The sequence below is a fragment of the Melospiza melodia genome, chromosome 3, assembly GCF_035770615.1.
Source record: "Melospiza melodia melodia isolate bMelMel2 chromosome 3, bMelMel2.pri, whole genome shotgun sequence".
Classification (NCBI taxonomy): domain Eukaryota; kingdom Metazoa; phylum Chordata; class Aves; order Passeriformes; family Passerellidae; genus Melospiza; species Melospiza melodia.
In genome coordinates this window covers 102,978,495-102,999,065 of record NC_086196.1, presented here as the reverse complement: position 1 = coordinate 102,999,065, position 20,571 = coordinate 102,978,495, and the positions used below count along the sequence as shown (strand labels likewise).

At 44.4% G+C, this 20,571-nt stretch overlaps 2 protein-coding genes across 8 annotated transcripts in view; both read right to left on the bottom strand.

Moving 5' to 3' along the window:
- Positions 1-1,861: 1,861 nt before the first annotated feature.
- MAL (mal, T cell differentiation protein) lies at positions 1,862-10,508 on the bottom strand. 2 transcript variants are annotated; one of them, XM_063152383.1, is made up of 4 exons: positions 6,478-10,508; positions 3,193-3,363; positions 2,932-3,060; positions 1,862-2,703 (listed from the first exon to the last, which is right to left on the bottom strand). In XM_063152383.1, exons 1-4 carry the CDS (start codon positions 6,562-6,564, stop codon positions 2,629-2,631), a joined length of 462 nt encoding a protein of 153 aa, XP_063008453.1. In that variant the 5' UTR covers positions 6,565-10,508; the 3' UTR covers positions 1,862-2,628. The 2 variants fall into 2 exon arrangements, with proteins under 2 accessions (XP_063008453.1, XP_063008452.1); XM_063152382.1 differs by lacking the exon at positions 6,478-10,508 and having other exon boundaries at positions 3,193-6,465.
- Positions 10,509-11,785: 1,277 nt separating this feature from the next.
- The window catches only part of GPCPD1 (glycerophosphocholine phosphodiesterase 1), a 42,424-nt gene continuing 33,638 nt past the window's right edge, over positions 11,786-20,571 (bottom strand). For 5 of the 6 annotated variants that reach the window (XM_063152378.1, XM_063152374.1, XM_063152379.1 and 2 more), the window contains 3 exons: positions 20,160-20,295; positions 19,681-19,841; positions 11,786-13,339 (listed from right to left, as the gene is read on the bottom strand). In XM_063152378.1, the coding sequence (XP_063008448.1) occupies positions 13,135-13,339; positions 19,681-19,841; positions 20,160-20,295 (502 nt within the window). In that variant the 3' untranslated portion in view covers positions 11,786-13,134. Of the gene's footprint in view, positions 13,340-16,823; positions 16,925-19,680; positions 19,842-20,159; positions 20,296-20,571 lie in introns of all 6 variants that reach the window. The other variant, XM_063152380.1, reaches the window with a different exon arrangement.

Genomic DNA, 20,571 nt, shown 5'->3' with positions numbered 1-20,571 from the left:
TAAATGGGCTGCTCCATCTGGCAGTTACATCTGCAAGGGAATCCCAGCAATGGAGGGATACCGGTCTGGGGGGATCTGGGAATTCCTGAGCAAGTGCAGGGCGTGGGATTTTGGGCCAGGCCAGCTCTGCAGGCAGGGACTGCAGTGTTGTGTTGAACAAACTGCAGGGCCAGCCTTCCCTCATCCTGGGGAGCCCTGCCAGAGTGCCATTGGCCCCATGGAAGTGTCCCCAAAGGAAAAGGCTTGCTAGCCTGCAGTGTCCATCATGCCCCGTGTTTCCAGCAGTGTCAGCAAATTCTGGGGTCAGTGCTGCCCTCAGGGCTCTCTGTGGGGAAAGAGATGTGCTGCAAAAGTGGTCTGGAGGTCCTGGGAGAGCTCTGGGCAGCTTCTTTCCCTTCAGGAAGTGCTGGGGGTGTGCCATTTTCCAGACAGCTCCCTTGGGCTGCCCAGCTTCCAGGGCATGGATGGCAGTCTTGGGGGCTATGTTGAGATGACAGGAAAGCTGGATATGATTAACCTCTTTTGTGTCATTTTCTCTTCTTTCCACTGTGCAGGGAAGGTGCACATTGCTGCAATTCAGCAGCCAGCCCTCCCAGTGTCCCCTGCTGGGGCCCTGCAGCCTGTGCCAAGCAGGGACCCCCCTTCCCCCTGCTCCCCTGCCTGGGGTTGAACTTGGGTCACACCAGGAGGGTATCAAAGTTCCAGCTCCATTTTCTGTGAGTGGTGGGGGCAGGGGTCCCTTCCATATGCCCAGCCCTCCCCAGGTGACCCTGGGGGCTCAGAGCCTCCCTCAGTGTCCCTCAGCCGATGGACACTGCCGTGCCAGCAGCACCCGGCAAGGCTGGGCTGAGGCTGTGAGGGAGGCACTCAGCAAACAGGGTGGGACAGAGGACACGGAGGGGCGCTGGTGCAGACTGGTGTGAACTGGTGTGTGCCAGGCAAGGGGAAAGCAAATGGCAAAGCAAAGCAGAAGGAAGGAGACTGGGGCTGTGCCAAGGCGTGGGCTGTAAATGGGATGGCCACGAGGCACAGGATGGGAGGTGAGGGGACAGGCAGCACTGCTGGGTGCACGGGTGCTGGGCACAGGTGGAACAGAGACAGCTCATCCCAAGGCCCAGGGTAGGGCTGCAGATCCCTGCCTTTGTAAACACATCCAAGCAGAAAGGCATCTTTGTGTGCCCTTGTCACATTCAGGGGCGTTCATAGAACCTGGGCACCAACACCCCCACACACACCCCATGATGATGGGATGGTGAAACCAGTTTCAACAGGTGGATGTGGAACTTCAGAGCCATGTGCCATTGTCCAGAGTGGCTTTGAGTTCCCTCCCTGCCCTGAAAAGGGATTTCTCTTTCCACCTCTGTTGCAAGCAGTTCCCTGTTGTCACAGTAACACAAGCAAAACAAGTCAGGCTGGTTTTCAGCAAAGACAAAAAATCTCCACAAATGTTTTCCTTAGTTTGCAATTAAAAAGCTTCAAACCAAACCCATGGTCACAGGTCAAAAGTTTGCCCAGATATGAATCAACAGAGGAGCCTCCAAGTCAACTTTTATTTCCCTCTTATCCTCTAGTCCTCAGTGTTATCCAGGAACTTCAGACTTAAAATGGAAGCATTCTTTGCCCCATAAGCTGAAAGAGATAATTTAGTACCACTGTTTCTTAGGCACCTCTAAGACGTTGAAAACATCCCTTCCTGGGTCTAAACCCCATTTGAATTCATTCACTGTCAAAGTTTAACCCCAGCTGGCAATTGAGCTCCACCCAGCCACTCACTCAGCCCCATGGTGGCACTGCCTGTCAGGGTGCAAAGCTCCTGGGGCTGGGTGCAGCAAAGGGAAAAAGAGCAGCAAGGACTCACCCGTTCTCAAAATCACAGCAAACCCATCTTTATTAGTGACACCATGGCAGTGTGAGAGAGTAGCATTCACCAAAGGCAGGAGTTGATTGCCTCTGCTTACTGAGGATTTGATTCTGACCACCCAGAGAAGTCTACAGCCCCACTGGGCCCCTTCCAGGTTGTGCTTTGTAGGGCTGGGATCAAGGGCAGTGGTAACTCCTGGCCTTACAGTAGTACCTCAGAATTCAGCAGCACCCTTCAGGAGCTACAGTGATCCACATTGCTCCTGAGCTGAGTTAAATATTGTCCCCATTGTTCATTGCAAGTCAGAGAAGGCATTTTCAGAAACTGCTTGAAAATATTAATTTGCACAGTGGTTCTAGGGGGGGAAACACACTTAAATGGGCACACAGCAATTAAAATGACACAGTTTCACACTTGTACTCCTTGGTGCTTGTTGTTCCCTTTTCCCCTGATACCAGTAACAACTCTGGATACATAAAGGTGAAGTCCAGGGATATTTTAGCCCTTTGAACCCAACTATACTGTTTTTTTAAAACTGGATGGCTTTTTTTTTTTTTTATTTTGGCCCCAGCATCAAACTGTACCCAGCCTGGAAGATATTGAAGGGAAACAGATTGTGCCAAGATATTCCTTTCTCTGGCAAGCTCCTTGTCTTCATCACCATGATCCCACATAAAAAGCTACTTGTTTCTAGGCTATGCATTAGAAAACAAACCCCAAACCCAGCCTGGAGAGGACAGCCGTTGTTGCTGGGGCTGTTCAGGCCCTCAGGACGATTTCCACCGCAGGAGCGAGAACACCTGGTGGATCACATACAGCAGGGTGGCCACGAATGCAAATACCTGGGATGGAAAAACACAGCAGCCCGTCAGTGTTCTGGGGCACGGTGCCACCCCAGCACTGAGCCCACGCCTCGTGACGTGCCACATGTCTGGGGACACCCGTGCATGCTGAGACAGTGACTGGTTTCTCTCCCCCCTCCCCAAACTGTTGGTGCAAATACAGATTTGCACTTGAGGCCACTCCAGAGCCACCTGCTGCCATTCCCTGCCTTCCTGCCAGGCACTCACCACAGCAGGAATGTTCTCCCTGTACTGCCGTGCCAGGAGTATGGAGAAGCCAAGCGAATAGGTCGTGTAGGCTTCCAGCACCGCGGCACTGAGGTAGAACAGCGCTGCCGTGCTGTGGCAGATGGCATCCTAAGGAACAAGGAGCACACCGTCACCTCCAAGGGAGTCACACTGCCCCTACAACCAGGCTGCAGGCTGGGGAGCAGCAGCAGCACCCTGCTGGTGACAAAGCCACCCCTAGGCTTTGTCACAGGCACGTACCAAGGTGACCCAGCAGCTGCCGCCGCCGCCGTGAACGCCGCAGAAGTAGAGGCACAGGAGGGAGAAGGACATGACGAAGCAGAACACGGAGACAAACATCACCCAGCCCTGCAGCATGGGGGCTAGGACCTTCGAGGATGCCACCAGGATCCACACAAGGCCCCCAAAGATCTGCAAGTCAAAGTGGGGGACAGGGTGAGTGTGGGATAAAGTGACTTGTCCAGAGCAGAGCCAAAAGCCACTCACGCCTCTGGCACTGCACATGGCAGCAGCCCATGAGTTCTTCCCAGCCTCCACTCAAAAATGGGCATTCAGCTGGGAGTATCTGCCACTGATCTTGACCAAAAAAATTCCTCACTGGTGCCACTACCACTCACACCCTCCCTACACCAGTGTGCTTAGGAGGCTGGCTCAGACCCTTCTGAGGGCTGGCTTTAATGAACAGGGAGGCTGATTTAGGAGAGGTATCTTTGCTTCACACCCAGCATGTCAAACCCAGCTCACCTGCACAAGCAGCACAGACACCTGCCCTCACAAGGGTCACATGCAAATATCACTCTGAGAGAGGTTTGACTCTCTGGGTAGAGGAAAAGGGCCCGAGGCTCCCACCTCCTGCTTGGGAAAGGAAGCTCATATTTCTGCTCCAGTCCTTTGGGTCATCCTTCACTGCCTACATCAGAGCTGTGCCTGGTCCCAGCTCCTGCTGTGAGAGCGGGTAGGACCTTCTCAGCCAGCCTTGGGAGTTTGCCATGGGTGGTACACAGGGACAGCTATGTCTGGGCTCCATCCCTTCACCAGCAGACTCCTGCACAAGAGGATGGGAGCATTATGTTCAGTGTTGTGGAATGTCTGGAGTGCAAGTGGTGCCTTTGCACTGAAATGCCCTCAGTAGCTCTTCTGTGCCACAAATCAGCCCAGTTATTCCTTGGTCCTGTGCAGAGTTCAGTCTGTGCAGCATCCTGTGATGAGGAGCTCCACAGCTGAGCCCACACTCTGTGGATCTGTGCTGTTGTGGGGATCTATCCCTCACCACCAGCCAGTCTGGGATTCAGGCAGATGTCCAGAGGCAGGAGAGCCTTGCTGACTTTAAGGTCATTCTGATCCTTGTATGGCCAGTGTATCCCAGCCAGCATCCAAGTGCCAGCTCATACTCATTTCCATTTCCTTCCAATCATTCTGCAAGTGGAAAGAAAGTCTCTGATTTATGTTAACTCAGAAAATGTTACATCATTTGTGTCACCCCACAGTTGTAGGAAAGTTTGTTGGTGCCATTATGCAAATTGACACATGACATCAATTATGTGGTTGAGATGTGGCAAAGACCTGAGTGAAAATGGGTCTTCCAAAGTGCTGCTCTCGTGGTCCCTCCTGTAACAACCAAAGGCTGAGCCTTGAACACTGATCCAGCCCTTTTAATCACTCATGGGCTGACACAATGAGTGTGTTGCAGCTAAAAATCCTGGGGAAAAGCATTATGGCTGCTCCATTAAAATCAAGCACAAATTATGGTGAGATACAAGGTTGGGGAAAGAAGCACCACAGCTCACTCCCTACCACTCACCAGCTCTCCTTCCTGCAGGCTGTGCTTACCACTCAGAAATGTCTGTTTGACCTGGTTTGATTATTGACTTTGGTTTTATAGTGAAGATTCATAAAAAGGAAGGAAGGATTGAGAGGCTTTCAATAACTCACAGCAGGATGCATACAGCAGTCTAAGGAAATAATTCATCCTTTAAATACCTTTTACAAAGCAAACATATCTGCTTTCAGCTTGTTTCAGGTTTTCCACATAGGTCTGGGTATCCATATGTGCAGAAAATTCTTCAGATTAAATAGATTACAAGAATTAAACTGAGCCTCACAGATTAAAAATGGTAACTTTTGATCAGTCCATGCAAATGTGGCAATCATCTGAGCTGCAGGTAGGATCTTCTGAAACTTTCACAACTATCTTAGCATTTAAAATGCCAATTTTGTTTTGTTATGTTACCATCTCGGCCCATGGCAGGGAACCTGAGATTCCACTAAGGAATGAGAAACTCTTTATCCCTCTGATTCAAGGCGGCCACCTCCTTTGTACACAGCACAGTTGCACAGCCCAGAATCTGCCTGGAGATGGAGAAATCCAGTCATGCAGCATTCCTCCTTCCTGGGTGGTTCCTGGGCCTTCAGGATGCACATTTCCAGATCTTACCCAAACCAAGGATAGTGTGCTCACTTCAGCAAGCTGCCCGGCAAATCCCCTGGAGACAGGGATTACAAACAAACAGTTCAAGGGGAATGAGCTCTCTGAGGCCAGCAGGACCAACATAACTCAGGGGCAGGGGTGGCGGGCAAGTGTCAACCCAGCCAAAATCTCCACAGGCACTCAACATCCTCCCTCCTGTAGCTCCAGGAAACCTGGGCATTGCTCTTGGGCACAGATCAGGTCTACATCCTCTTTGCTACATTGTTATCACCAGGGGAATGAAGGAAACTTTGTATATCCCAGGAGCAGGGAGCAGGCTGGGAGACCGGAAAGGATTTGGTGCCAGATGGCAAAACTGAAGTTTTTAGCATGAAATAATCTGAATGCCATTCTACAATACTCAACCAGAGCTTTCAAGGCGCTGGGAATTTGGAAAAAAGCCTCCCAAGCTCTTGTGCGAAGAGCACGTTTCACGAGTGGGGCAGAGGACAGGGGAAAAGTTCAGGCTGAGACTTTGTATCCAATAACCTATGCTCAGAGCAATTCCTTTCAACCACCAGCGCCAAGTCCATCAAGATTATGATCTCCTCCTGCTCAATGAAGTTACAGTGTGGAAAGAGGTTTCAAGGTGTTTGCTCACCCTTTGCTCTCCCACACGCCCAGGGTCCCTCAGCTCCGCACCTGCGGCTCAGGAATGCCGCGATGGAAGCACAGCCTCGGCTGCTGCCAGCAATTCCCTCGCTCCCTAACCCCCTGCTCCAAGCCAGCAGCTCATCCTCTGCCTGTGCTCTCCGCTAAAATCACCTCGGGTCATTAACCAGCTCCATTTGGCACCTGCTTAAACCCACCGGCAGCCCCTGCTGTGTTTCAGGCAGGAAATGAAAACGTTTTTCAAGGACTCCAGAAAAATCCCACTGCAGACTAAAGGAGAGCTTCAGAGCCCGTGGTTTTCCCCGAGGATGAGATGTCCTCCAGCCCCCTGTGGCTCAGGGACCTGGCGTGGGACAAGTGTCACCCCTCGGACACCTGCAGCACAACCTGTGCTGAGTGCCCAAGCAGCAGCCACAGCCCTCCCCCAGGGACAAGGCAGCACTCACGATTTCAGGGATGAAGAGCACATCTGGGAAGGTCCTCAGGACGGCCAGGCCGCTGGGCAAAGTGCTGGTGGAAGTTGAGGAAGACATCGGAAGCCTCTGGCGCGGTGCTTATCGGCCACTCTGCTCCTCACTGCTGAATGCAGCCTCCTCACCTCTCCCTCTCTCTCTCCCTCCTTTCCTGCCCTTCCTGCTCTCGTTTCTTCCTCTTTCCTCCCCTTCCTGCCCTGGTTCCTTTCCTTCCTGCTGACAGATGAAGACAGCTGTGAGTGGCACAGGTGTGGCCAAACCCTGTGACCTGGAGTCACATGGGAGCTGTTCGGGAGATGCAGGGGCAGCCCTGGGGCACTGGCAGCAGAGTTCAGCTGTCCCCGCACCCGAGCTGCCAGGCAGGTTCCTGGGCAGGGCCCCGTGGCACTGGGTGACAGCTGAGGGCAGCAGGGGACATCTGTGCCCATCCACCTGCACAGTCTTGAGTCCCCTTGGATTTGCACAGTGAGCCAGCCACAGTGACCCACACCTGAGGTGGTCACAGCAGAGGACACGAGGGCGGCTGGTGGCCAAGGCAGGCCAGGATGTGACAGGGGACAAACAGTGGGCCTAGAAATGTCCCACAGACATCCAGGGATGAGGGCAATCAAACTGCAGGCCAAACCACCTCCACCATCTCTGAAGGAGATTGGAAATGCCAAGGTAACACAAATGACCTAAAATGATGAGATTTCCCAGGCAGTTTCACTTTTTAAATTTTACCTTTTTGTCTGTAGTCCATGGGAGCAAGTCATTCCCCTTCTTCTTCACAAGGAATATTTATTTACTCCTCTTAAACACACTTAGGGACACAGCAAAAACCAAAGAACTCCAGAAGCTGAGGCCAAAAAGTGCAGAGAAAGGACTTTGAGAAAGGAAGGCAGGGTAAAACCTGTCCCTTGGAGAAAGCAGTGAGGCAGATGAGTGGAGGAGCCTGCAATGTCAGAAAAACTGGGGAAACGCTTTTAATAAGCAGATTAAGTGAGGGGCAAGGTTACATGGCAGAGCTGGTGGGGCAGTGAAAGGGTGGGATGGATGCCTCTTACCCAGACCTTGAGCTCTATTATTTCCAGTCAATTGAAGCAAAAACATCTAAGTAGATAATGCCATCCTTGTTTTTCTTCTGGAGGCCTTTTCTCACTTAAATGCAGAGTCCATGCTGATCTTCATAACTTCTTCAAAGGTGGGAGAGTGTTTTTGCTGCATCCACCTGATTTCCCACTTCTCCAGAGAGATTCCATTTGCCCTAAGGTGACAGAACTACACATAATGGATGAAACCTTGGATATGAGGCAGACCTAGAAACCAGTCAGCAAAGAGGGAGAGCTGGAAGCAGTGGGAATGTAGGCATTGGAGCTGGAGACACAGACAGAGCTCCACAGGGGTCTCACTGTCTCTGTAAGGGATGGAGATAAAGCTGCCCTGTTCCTGGGACCACAGGACTGCTGTGAGGAACAAGCAAGTGCATTATGAGGGGCAAGGGCACTGGAGCTATTCCATTTGGAAGGGCTGGGACATCTTTAAAGAACCCCTTCTTTGTCCTATTTACGTATTTTTGGTGATGGATTAAAAACCAGGGGGTTTAGTAGAACACTGGGTTCAGTGGTGAAGAATGCTGAGACCAGCTTGATCAAACTCTCTTAAATTAGGCCCCTCCTGACTGAGGTGGGCATCAACAGGGAGATGGAAGAGCCTGGTAGGGAAGTGAGAGATGGAAGCTTTGAGCAGAAACCAAAGAGCTGGTAACACCTGACTCAAACACGTTCTGCTGAGGACAACACAGAATCTAGAAGTTGCAGGACAATCAACCTCTTCACACTACAAAGGATCAGTCCCAGTTTCCCCAGCATATCTCCTTGAGATGCAAGAAGATCCTTCCCTTGGGTAGGAACAACCCCCAGGAACAGCTCTGGAGGCTGGGTGAGAGGCTTGCCCATGGTCAGTGACATGTGTAACATCAATCTCTATTTAATAGTTATTAAACTGGCTATGTTATTGGTACAATAAATAGAGCACTGTATCACCAGCTTAATTGTGTAGTAAATAACTCTGACCAGATTGGAGTTTTGCCATTGTGCATTTTTCTCTTTTTACATTTTCATCTAATCATTGTCAATTTAAATAAAGTGGCAATTAATCCATCCTTGTCCTTGTCAGCTGCTGGCCACCTGAAAGAAAAGGATGACATTACAGGGTTCCCTAGGGAGGTATAAACCCCTGAGCTTTCTGTTCTGGAAAGGCTTCTCTGAAAGAGATCGCTGGACACACACAGTTTTGGAGCTGGTATCCAAATACGGGAGGTGAGCTCCAGAAAGAGCATGAGGATGCCTTTACCTGCTGAGGACAGCACCTCACCCCAGCGCTGGCGGTGCAGGAGGTGCTGCCCCGGGGAGGCACAAAGCAGCAGCAGCAGCTCCTTGGAGAGAATTTCTGTGTTAGAGCAGTCCCTGGTGGATGTTTTCAACACTGGAGGCAGCACTCAAATTTCGGTGCAGGGCTCCTGGGAGGGGATTGCTCCCACACTGGAAATGCCATGAAAGAAAGCAGGTGCTGGCCTTTACCTCCCCTGGGGAGCCTCTTATGTGCACCAGGAACACTTGCTTGCCTTCAAAATAAATGTATTTCTTTTTGTTCTGGCACATTTTGCCAGTAGGGTCCGGTTACTTTTGGTTTCAGATCTGCCCTCTGGGTTTCTGAGACAGAAAGGACTACCACAGGACATTTAATTGTCTAGGAAGTACACAGGGATACAGGGTGGAGTTCTGAATGGTGACAGTGGGAAGCTAAAAGCCAACATCATTTTTGTCCTGGCACCGTTAGTGGGAGCAAGTAGGGGAGGGCTTCAGGTTTGGATCCTGAAGAAGGGGAAGTGAATCACCTCAGTGCAGTTTAGAGGTCACAAAAGAAAGGTACAGTCCAGCACTGGCTCTTTCTCCCAGGACCTTCTCTGAGGGAGCAGCTGCTGGACTTTTCTCAATTTTGGACATAGATTCTGTGAGAGAATCTGAGGGCACACAGAAAGAGCAAAGTCCTGCATGTGGTGCAGTTTACAGGCTGCAAGAGGAAGGGGAAGGCCAGGACTGGCTTTTTTTCCCCAAGAACTGTATGGAAGCAGTCACTGGCGGTTCAAAGTGTCAAAGCTGGGCTCTGGGAGACTGATATGATGGATGCAGCTAAGAAGCAAAGTACAAACTCCAGGCTGTGGGGTGTAATTCCAGGGGTGTGAGACAAATGTGGAGTCAGCAAGTGTTAGCTCAGCTGGCAGCTGCTGTGACCAAGACTTTGCTGCAGGTTTACAGTTTACAAGTTTACAGTTTACAAGATCTGTGTGACTGAAAATACATGAAGGCCCAGTTATTTGGAGAAATTCTGGAGGGAGCATCCAACTGTGTATCATAACACAGCAGCTCTGTCATGACCAGCTCCCACACCATCCAGCTACATATATAAACATATATACAACACCCATATATAAATATACATATGCACACACCTGAGTACAGGCATTGTGTGGGAGTGTCATTCAGCAACCAATAGTACAGATGCAGAGCCCAGTCTTTGTGTGGGCCAGAAGGAAATGTTCCAAAATCAAGAGAGAAATTCTGTCTCCTCTACTACAGCTCTCACATCTCTGGATTAAAATTCTGTAGCAGTCTCTTGGCTGGAGCAAAGCCATCTCTGCCCTGGACCACACTGGTTTCCAACAAGCACTCCAGAGCAGGAGGGGGCACTTTCCCCTGTCAGATCCCAAATTCTTTGGTTCCTTCCATACCCCCTGCACTGCCAGTGGCTGAATGACAGCTGCTCAGCACGCCCAAGCTGTGAGTTCAGCTCCAAGAACTGGCACAGCAGCAGAGCTGTGGAAGCTCCTCAGGTTTGGAGGAAGCTGCTGACACAACTTACTCAGAAAAAAAGGAGTCAGCAAGAAAACACCAACACTGCTCAGAACTGCCCTGTAAAGCCATCACAGTGGGTGGATGTTGGAACCCAGGACATTCCTCTGGCTGCCCTGGAGGACTCGAGACCCTGGCAAGGGGCTCAGAGACCTTGGCACAGAGTCAAAAACACCTGTGCCTTCAATTTTAGTCCATGGAAAAAACTACCAGCCTTGTGTGAAGATTTACAAACCAAAAGAGTTTGAGTAGAATGATGGTCAATTTATCACAGGGTGAAAAAGTAGAATTTTGGAGGTTTAGAATGGGGGTTCAAGAAGCAAGATGGAGGAATCTGTGTTCTGTCCTTCTTCTTGTCCTCCATCTTCTGCTGTGATGGTGGCACTTTTGGATTGCTTTAGAGACACACTGTCTAACATAGGTGACAGGTATTGGAAAATTATTGTAAATAAAGTACATGTAGCTCTTATTATAAAAAGTTAACATCACCCAAAGGGCAGGGGCTGTACCACAACCCGACCTGCTGGACAGATCTCAGCAGGTCAGAGAAGGAGTGTAACAGATAAGAGAAAATAAACAACCTTGAAAAGCAGAACTGAGGAATCTCAACTCCTTCTTCAGTTGCCAGGCTGGGAAAAAAGACTTTCTGATACCTCAGGGGTCATTTCAACCACAGAAACCTGAGAGGTGGATTTACTTCCACCCCCAGTGCCCTCAAACAGAACTGACAAGTGCAATTCCCTGATCACTGAAGGCTGGGAAAGAAGATTTCAAGGGTGCCTGAGCATCCCAGTGGGATGGGTCTGAGAGGTGCTTCACACAGCACAGCTTTTAAACCCCCTTTGCACAGAACAGGTGTCTCAACATCTCTGAGGATGTGCTGCCCACCTCTCACAAGCAGTGACACAAACTCTGCCAGGAGCTGAGTAACAGCTGGCAAAGCCCTCAAGACCTGCCAAGAGGATCCCACAGGGTACACAAAGGAGGAAAAAAATTTAAAAAAGAAATTTGTGAATTCATCACATAATGAGGAATGTATCAAGTAGCAGCCACAGGTTCCTGATGCCAAGATTCTGGTTCAGTGCCCCCTCCCCTTCTCAAAAACAGCTCACACACTTCCAGTTTTGGTTTAGGGATGTTTTGTGGTTTTGTTTGGTTTCTTTTTTTTTTTTTTTTTTTTTTTTTTTTTTTTTTTTAATAAAAGAAGGCTTCCAGATACCTAATACTATTGTGCTGTTTGTGCAGGACAAACTTTAAATACTAAAATGCACAAGTCAAAACAAGCTGTTTTGAACTGCTCAGCAGTGCAGGCTCAAACACTTATTTGCAATGGCTTTACTCTTTGTACAATCAGTTCTATATGTAGCAATGACTGTATATAAAGAATATAGTACATACTATTGTTTTCATTGTCAATTTACAAGAGAAAAAAAAATAAATATTTTCCATTCTTATTATACATTAACATTTCAGTAGAAAGTTACAGCTGTTGTGTTGGCATGACCTGCAACATCAGGAGGAGAAGGGACATGCATACTTATCTATTAAAACTCTAAACTATGACTTTGTAATAAATTACAGAGGATAGATACCAGCCAACAGAATACTGATTATCTGAATCCAGTACATTTGTGATTCTTGCTCCATGGTAAAAGCCAAAAAATCTTGCAAAATACAAAAGCCAGTAGCTTGCATTATAAGTAAGACAGACAAACCATGTAGGGTACACATACATACCAAGTATGGTAGAGCCTCTTCTCCAAATGTTTGTGAATAACAGGCTTGTGGTTTCTCAGGCAAAGGAGATTAAGTTGTTGAGTTGGTCCTTGCACCCTTCACACATAACTAGCACCATAAAGATGCAAGGACCTCAGCAAACACCTAAAATTAATGCTTAGTAGATAAAGCATGCATTTTGTAGAGTTTGTGCATGGTACACACTCTGTTCATTAAGGTTACTGTGCAAAAAAGATTCTTGACCACTGAAGATGTTTCTGTAATTCTGTTACAATTATTAGCAACATTTTTAAACTTTAGCAGGCCTGTGTGTGATTAATGAACAACATTACTCGTGGTTCCCCCCTGATTGCTGCACCACTCAACTGGGGGCTGAGGAAACAAAGGCAGCAGCCTCAATTCCAATCAAGTGGGGGAAAACGAGCTGCAGTTTGCTAAAAAATAAAATATTTTAAAATGGCACAAAGCTTTGTACAGGTGGATCTACCAGTGCAAATACATATACATGAGGTACCAATTTGTTCAGATCATGTATAGGCCAGATCTATTTATATGTATCTTAAAATCACTCAATTTCCTGCTGTCAAATAAATGCTACAGCTTGTCAGCCTGTAAGTAAAATCAAAATTAAAACAAATTTTCAGCATATTCAATATCAGATTATTGTCATTTCTCTACAATTTAGTTTCCGAGCTTTCACTACTGAGACTACTTAATTTTTGGTTTTTTTAAAAGCAAAATAATATCATAATAATTTTCTTTTTCAAGACTTGATATGATGTGAGGAAAAAGTTAAAACTGTGTATGTAATTTGGAACAATAACTGTAACTGGTTGAATATTTTAACATTGCTTGAAATTTTACTAAGTACTGTTAGGAAGGAGGAACACAGTTATTGCTATTTGAAGACTTAAAATTAAACCAAACCAACCTGAAAGCATAGACAGAACTATTCCAATGGTGAAAATTCTAGAGATACAAAACAGCATTCTGCCTAAAATTAGTCCTTCTTCATCTGAAAACACTTCAAGTTATCTACAGGTTTCTCTTCCTTGCAACAATGATGGCATTTACATGGAGTTATGGCTTTGAAGTGGCTAACTGTGGGGGTCACACAGCTTTTCAACTCTGGCAGCTCTCTCTTGAGACGTTCCAGCTGCTCCACCTGGAATATGTTTGGTTGTTCAGGATTTTGGTCGTATATCCTGAATAAATGAGAAAAGAAAAAACACTAATCAGTATAAACTAGCAGTCCACAGAAATGTACCAGATGAAGCACCTGGGTTTTTTTCCTTAACAGAGCAAAACTGAGGGCCAAAGTCAGTTTATTTGGGGTTAGTACCCTGAGTTTTGCTGCTTATCTCACAATATAAAAAGGTATTCCCTTTACACAGACTGGTTAGTGTTTCATTGGATATACTAAAAACCTACTGGCATATACTCACTTAATCTCCTGACAAATTTGATTTTACAGGTGGCACAAAGCAGTGAAACAAGAGCAGTGTTCCAGGCTTCACAGTTCAAAGCATAAGAAATTTCAGAGATTATTTGAACAGACTGTATTATACTGTTTACACATAATACTGCATTGAGTGTGTACTTACTGTTTCAAGAAGTATTTCACCTCACCCAATTCAGAATTTTTTCTTTTTTAAATTACCACCATTACCACAATACGATGTGAAGAGTGAAAAATAGAAAATCTGACCTCTCTGCACACCTAATGCAGATTAACCATCTGCACTACTTTCAACAGTCTATCCTCTTCTCACTTTCTTGTTTTCACATATGTAAACAAAGCTGCAGATTGGAAATGTCAGCATCATCCCAGATTGTCCAAATCCAAACCACATTTTGAGTGACAGCAAAATCAAAAAATCAAAACAAATTTTCAGCAAGCACTGCGCACAACTCAAACACCATTCTGGTGTAATTCATTACAAAAAAAAAGCATTGGTGCTCCTGTAACCTAACATTGGTACAACACCTATTATAACAAGGATATACCTTGATTTCCCAACATTCATTTATAATATCAGCATGTTTATATTCAAAATTTTAATCCTGGAACCCATCTGCTCTCACTTTTAGTTGTTGCACATACACAGTTCCAGGTATTGCAGGTCTTCAAGTTTTTCTCCTTGAAATGAAAACTTCTGCAAGAAATTACCATGGCTTCTCCCTTAGTCCTTAAGAATGATCATACTTCACTTATGATTCCTTCAAGAAAGTAGTTTGCTTTTATTTCATCCTCCTTTGTCTCTCACACATTTTCAAGTTAAGCCCAAAAGGAACCAATGCCACTAACAAAACAATGTAGTGCTCAAGTGAGAGAGTGCAAAGTGCCCTTTCACCCTGACAAGACAACTTGTGAACTGCTGGCAACTCCAAGACACCAAAACCAACATGCAGCTCAAAGATGGGTACAATAATGGGATTCAGGTGAGGAAACACTTCCACAGGAAATACTGATACGGATCACAGTAAGGTCAAGGACAATTTCTGTGAAGAAACTCCTAGGAGTGAGGATAGATGTCCAGTTTGATGAAATTCAAACAGAAGGCACAGCATTTGAATTACTTGCACACCACTTGTAATCCAATACAGGCCTAAGATATGACCCAAATTTGCCCAATGGAAGCTTTCTGCAAAATAACAGCTCCACCTTCCTTCCTTCCCGTGCTTTCTTCAGCTGAGTCAGCTGGCACCTTATGAATTTCTCTGCAAATTCCACACAAAACACTGAAACTCGAGGATACTATTCTATATAAAACACGTGTTAGGAACTAAGAAGCTGAAGTCTTTCCCATCAGTTAGACACTAGAACAGCAACAGAATGATTCTTCTAAGCCCCTTGTTCCTAGAACATGGCTAAGCATGTTTCCAAGCAGCTTCTGGCAAGTATTTTAATACTAGTTCTTTCCTACAACAAGTATAAACTCTTTAATTCCTGCTCCATTCTAAATTATTTTCAATTGAGATTCTGGATGAATTCAACCCTCCAGGCTCCTTTCAAGCTGTCCCCTAGAGCCAGTCCACTCCAATGTGGGTATCTGGTTTCTTTTAAACCAAAGGCAGAGAAGACAAGTCAAAGCAAAACTTCAGAATTTCTTGACCCTACTTTTTGTTTTGGTCCACAAAAGTACACCATCAGTTTGCAGCAACAGAGCTCCAGTACTTCTCTAATTATTTCCAGCATCACTGTAAAGACAAGGAATAAACTTCCATCTCCCTCTCCTCCTTTCTTCAACAGGACAATAATTTGTAAGCAACTATGCACCAAAGTTTCTCCATACAAACTCCTGTTAAGAAGCAAACCCTGCAGAAGACTGGGAAGTTCTTTAAACAATACTCTTAAGTAAGCACCTTCTACAAAAGACTTGCAGAACATTGCAGGGCTCTGCAGTGAGTGTAAAACTGATGTGCTTGGCTCCTGAAAGGTGTTTTGCAACCTTTGAAAACACATACAAGACAAGAGGCAGCAGCACTGAAATACTGGTTCCATGCTCAAAAGATTTTCTGAAGCTTTTGATTAAAGCTTTTCACTTTTCTTTAGATCTCGAGGAAAAACTTCGAGTTTACTTTCCAATTCACAAAATGGGGAAGAGTTAAACTGTCTTAACAATGCATCATAACATATTAATTCAATTACTGAGTAGGCTATAAATCAACTTGTACTACACTTCCTCCACATATCCATGCTGTTATTTAAATAACATGCAGTTTCAGGCAAACAGGGCAGCCCAGATTTCAGCAGTCTTGTGCTTTTGAGAAGTATTTAAAACACTTTTGATTTGATTGCCAGCTAAATTTGTGTAAATGTTGGGAAGTTACTAATACCAGTCAAGCACAGCTTTTGCCTGCAAATGCAACATGCAGCCTAAGGAACTGCAGTGTTTGGACAAAGCTCTCATGGAAAAGCTCTCAGCATCCATGTTTGGGAAATAGTGATTTCGTATTTTTATGCAGTTCTGTGTATTATTCAACAAACAAAATTCAGATCACGTAAAGTGAATGAGAAAAGATGATGCAAGTGTAAGCTAGCACCCACTCCCTCTCCACATTGGTATTCAATATACAGCCAGCAGGTGTAAAAATACAAGGCTGCATTATTCTTACTGAGTTAAGTATCTTTAAATACAGATATATTTTCTGGACTATTTCCAAAGCCTATCCAGGAAAAAAGCACCAGATCAATCATCTCAGAAATCATGCTTTACAAATGAGCATTTTAACCAAGCCATAGTAATTTCACAATAGGTTGAAATTTCTTCTTTAATAAAGCATTTTAAGGATGTGATTTCTGTGCAGACAGAAGACACCCAGTCATGCACATAAAGTACCTTCTTGTTTAAGAGCCCAAATAAAAGCCTGAAGGCAGACATGGCACCTTTCTGTAGAGGCTGCCCTTTTAATTCAAATAATTTGGTTAAACACTGAGACGAATGGTAGCTGAACATAGGAACATAGGAAATTATCATCCCAGAACATCTGCTTGGATTATTGACTTTGGGTGTATGTAATAATTTGCAGCCCAAGTGGAGAAAGGCCTGGATGAGGGGAGGGAGTGCATTTGTGTTCTTTCCTCTGCCCCAGTGAGCTCAGCCTTTTAATATTTTTGGCATTTGTAAACTTCCCAGATTTAGTCTTGCAGTTGTTCTCCATGCAAAGCAAAGCCAGACCCCCTACCTGCATTTTTTTTTTCCCAGAGCTTGGTATCATCAACTTTTGGTATTCAGGACACAGTTTTTCTGCCATCTTCACAACTGGCTACAGTGTTTTGGTCAATTCTACATGGATGATTAAAGTTTGGAAAAAAAACGCTTACAGAAATAATCTCTATGCACACAGTTCATAATCTCAGAAATAACTACTGCACACAGTAACTCAGGGCCACACACAAGCAACCTAAAATTCACTACAATTCCTCTATTCACTTCCTAGATTATTCAGATAATTAGCACTTAACATGGTGTAAGTAAAGGCCTAGTAAACAGCAACACAAAATACCATAATTGATAGATATCTGGACTTGGCCATAAATCCAGGGAACAAAAATACAGAAACCATGGAAGAAGCACCATCTTAATTCAGCCCAGGAAATATTCTGGAATTTGAAGACACAACAACAGCCTGAACTGGCTTGACACTAGAACAGAATACTGCAGTCCCTACTTATTACTTAGGCCTTGGAACAATCGTGTACATCTCTCTCTCTCTTGAGTTCTGCTTTTTAAATTTAGTTTTACATTTATTTATTTCTAAACTCCAAACAGCACAGAATATGGATGCTGACACCATACCTATTTAAACTCTAAATATCAACTTCAAGTCTCAAGTGATCTGAAAGACTGACTCTTTACCCAGCAGCTCCAGCTGTGAGTGGAAATGTTTGCTGCCAGGTTTTACATCCCTACATTCCAGGACTTGCAGGTACCACCTGCATCTCAAAATGTCCACCTTGAGACATCTGATGCAACTTTCAGAAACTGTAATATCCCTAACCTGCATTAAGAGTGAATTTAATTTTACTCACACAATTAGTAAAACTTGAAAAGTAATTAAGAATTGCAAAGGGACATCCCATTGTTTGTTTTGGCCTACAGAAAAAAAAAGGGAAATTACATTTAGAAATTACACTTAACAAGCCTGCAATAACAACTTTGGAGTTAATACTAATTTTGGGGTTCCTCTCCAAAAAATGGGAAGATGTTGAAGTGGAAGTGACAGAGGAGGCAGGCAGCGAGAGGAGAGATAAACATTATTAAGAATCCAGATTATCTAAACAGTGAAGGAAGGTCAAGAAATATTTGTTCAGTTAAATCCACAAGGGAATTAAGCCTTCCAACGAACTGGCTGGTTATCAGAAAGTGAGATGAAAGGTGTTCTACTGACCTACTACAACTTAAAATACACCAAATAGGACACAAGATGACAAGTAGCAGCCTCAACATAAATGCCACAATATTTAAGTAGCATGGAGTATCTAAAGCAATAAAAGCAACACGAAGTCAGAAGTTAGGCTGGCCCCTGCTTTACTGTTTTACCACAGTAGTGAATATCTATTGCACAGGGAGTAATTAACAGCTCTGGAAGACTGGATTAGTAGACATGAGATGAAGAGACATTCCACAAACACTTTATGCAGTGGAGTTTGATTAAACACCCCACCAACAATATATCACTTTAACTTATGCATACCACAGAATAAAATTTCATTACCCTATGACTGCACACTAAGTAGTTAGATGATTCTTTCACCTGCATTCTAGTCCAGAGGTATTTTTCATTGACTAAAGAGGCCCCAGTCCTGAGCTGCAGGAGAGGTGCAACACACAGCACTGCTGTAGCAGGAAAGAGGACTTGTGTCCATGTCCTCAGTCTGAAGCTGATCCCTAGTGTAAAAACCTAGTTATTCCTTTTTTTACTGCAAATGAATGGGAGACTTTCTGTACAGCACAAGAAGGGGCACCTCTGGCAAACCTGAGAAGCAATGGACCTTGAAATGACAAATGACTCCCAGCAGTCAACAACAGATAGAAAAGAGCTAACTAATTTTTTTATACTGAGAGCCTAGAACCCTAGGAGCAAACATATTTGATTTCCTGCCCCTAGAGTTGATTAAATTGACTCTGAGTTTTCACTTTATAAAACAGAGCCTTTGACAATTATTGATTCCTCTTTCTTTGGTTGGTTTTTTTTTTTTTTCTTTTTTTTGTTTTGGTTTTGGTTTTTTTTTTTTTGTAGGTAAAACAATATACAAAGCAATACTCTTGCTAAAGCAGAAGGTTTGAAAGCCTTCTGTAATTTGAAACTTCAGTTACACTTAATGCTTTCCCAATTACTTTCTATCGGAAATTCTAGTTTAATACAGTTTTTCAAATTAAACTTCACCTCATAATGATGAATTTCTCATCTTCAAAGACAAAAGACCTAAAACTTTGGGATGCTGTAAGCAACCAAATAACACAACAATGCTTTTTTAAAATATTTAACACAGTATTCTGATGTTTCTACCTGAATTTTTTGATGTAACAGCTACTTTCTCAAATTACTAATTTGGCAGTTTGCCCTGGAGTCACTCCAAGCTAATTTTGATAGGAAAAATGTGAATTCACAGCTTTGAAACACAAGAAAATGTTGTGTTAACTATTTCCACAGCTCAATGTAGAATACTGAAACTTCCAGTCAAACAATTAAATGACATTTTCCTCGCTGTAACACATTTACATAACCTAAAAATTACTATAATGAATATTAGTAGTACCTTAAACGTGTATGCCATACACTTGTTCTTTAAAGGATCTAACTACATTTATGTTGATCTCAGGAAAAACAAAAGTTATTTTGCTTCATAGATACAGCTGAAAGAGTGGGAACTGGTGTTAGACTTATTCTTGATCGGGGTTTATGGGGTCCTTGTACTTTCTGCACCCAGTCAACCAAGAAGCAACATGAAATTTCACCAGAATCAATTTACAATAGTTTCTAAGCTTGATGATGGTGGTGATTATGATCATTCTTTTAAAAAGCCACAACTAAGTACCTGTCATATATTAACCCATGAACACCATATTCTCTCAGCTTCTTCCTGTTATCCGGGTCGTTTGTATCATCACCCCACGTAAAAATAACCAGGCCTTTGGATATGGCCCGTTTAATAAATGATGGATTCCTCAGCAGGTCTTCAGAATGCACACTAATTCCCTGAAATACAAAAGACTTCAATTAAAAATCCATGGTTTTGAAACACATCAGCTTTTTTAATCTTTTAACACTGGCAGCTCCTTACTGTTTCATTCATAATAATAAAACATATTTAACACAATTAGAGAGTTTAATTAGAGTGCTATTTTTAAAACACTGTATTAAAAACATTTCAAACAATGGACCTTTTTTTTGGCAGCTGCCAATATTAGTGTACTTCTTTTGTGAGGTTAGCCATAATTTAAAGCATTAGTGCCAAAAATGATAGATTTAAAACAAGCAGTAATAATTCCATTTGATTTTAACTTGTCAGCTTACCAGCAAGTTTTCAAACTGTGCAAAGTTAATGGCAATTGAAGTTGTGCGAGATCTGAGATCCATGAGCTCTGGATAAAGTTTAGATTCCCCTTGGGTGAGAAACAGCACAGGATACTTGTTCTGCTTATGTCGGATCCTGTCAGGACAAAAGTCCACAAGTAGCACATGAAAAAAATACAAGTGAAAGAACAAAGATTTGATCTCACTGTTTCAAGGGGAATTGCTCTCTTTCCTACACATTCTTCTAGTTCCTAGCTGGTGCAAGGAGATGGTCCCACAGTTTAGCATCAAACTGTGCTGACAAACTGCTCCAATGAGTCCTTTTGCCACTACTGGAGATTAACACATATTAAGGGAAGCTAGGCTTGATGTTGAACTCAGCCTTACATCCTCAATATGTTTATATATAATC

What these genes read in the sequence shown, in the direction of transcription:
- MAL (XM_063152382.1), bottom strand. Translation starts at nt 3,456, where the DNA reads ATGTGCAGTGCCAGAGGCGTGAGTGGCTTTTGGCTCTGCTCTGGACAA. An exon ending in GCAGCTGCTGGGTCACCTTG is followed by an intron (nt 3,061 to 3,192) that starts GTACGTGCCTGT and finishes CTTGTTCCTTAG; the next exon opens with GATGCCATCTGCCACAGCAC. An exon ending in GGGAGAACATTCCTGCTGTG is followed by an intron (nt 2,704 to 2,931) that starts GTGAGTGCCTGG and finishes TTTCCATCCCAG; the next exon opens with GTATTTGCATTCGTGGCCAC.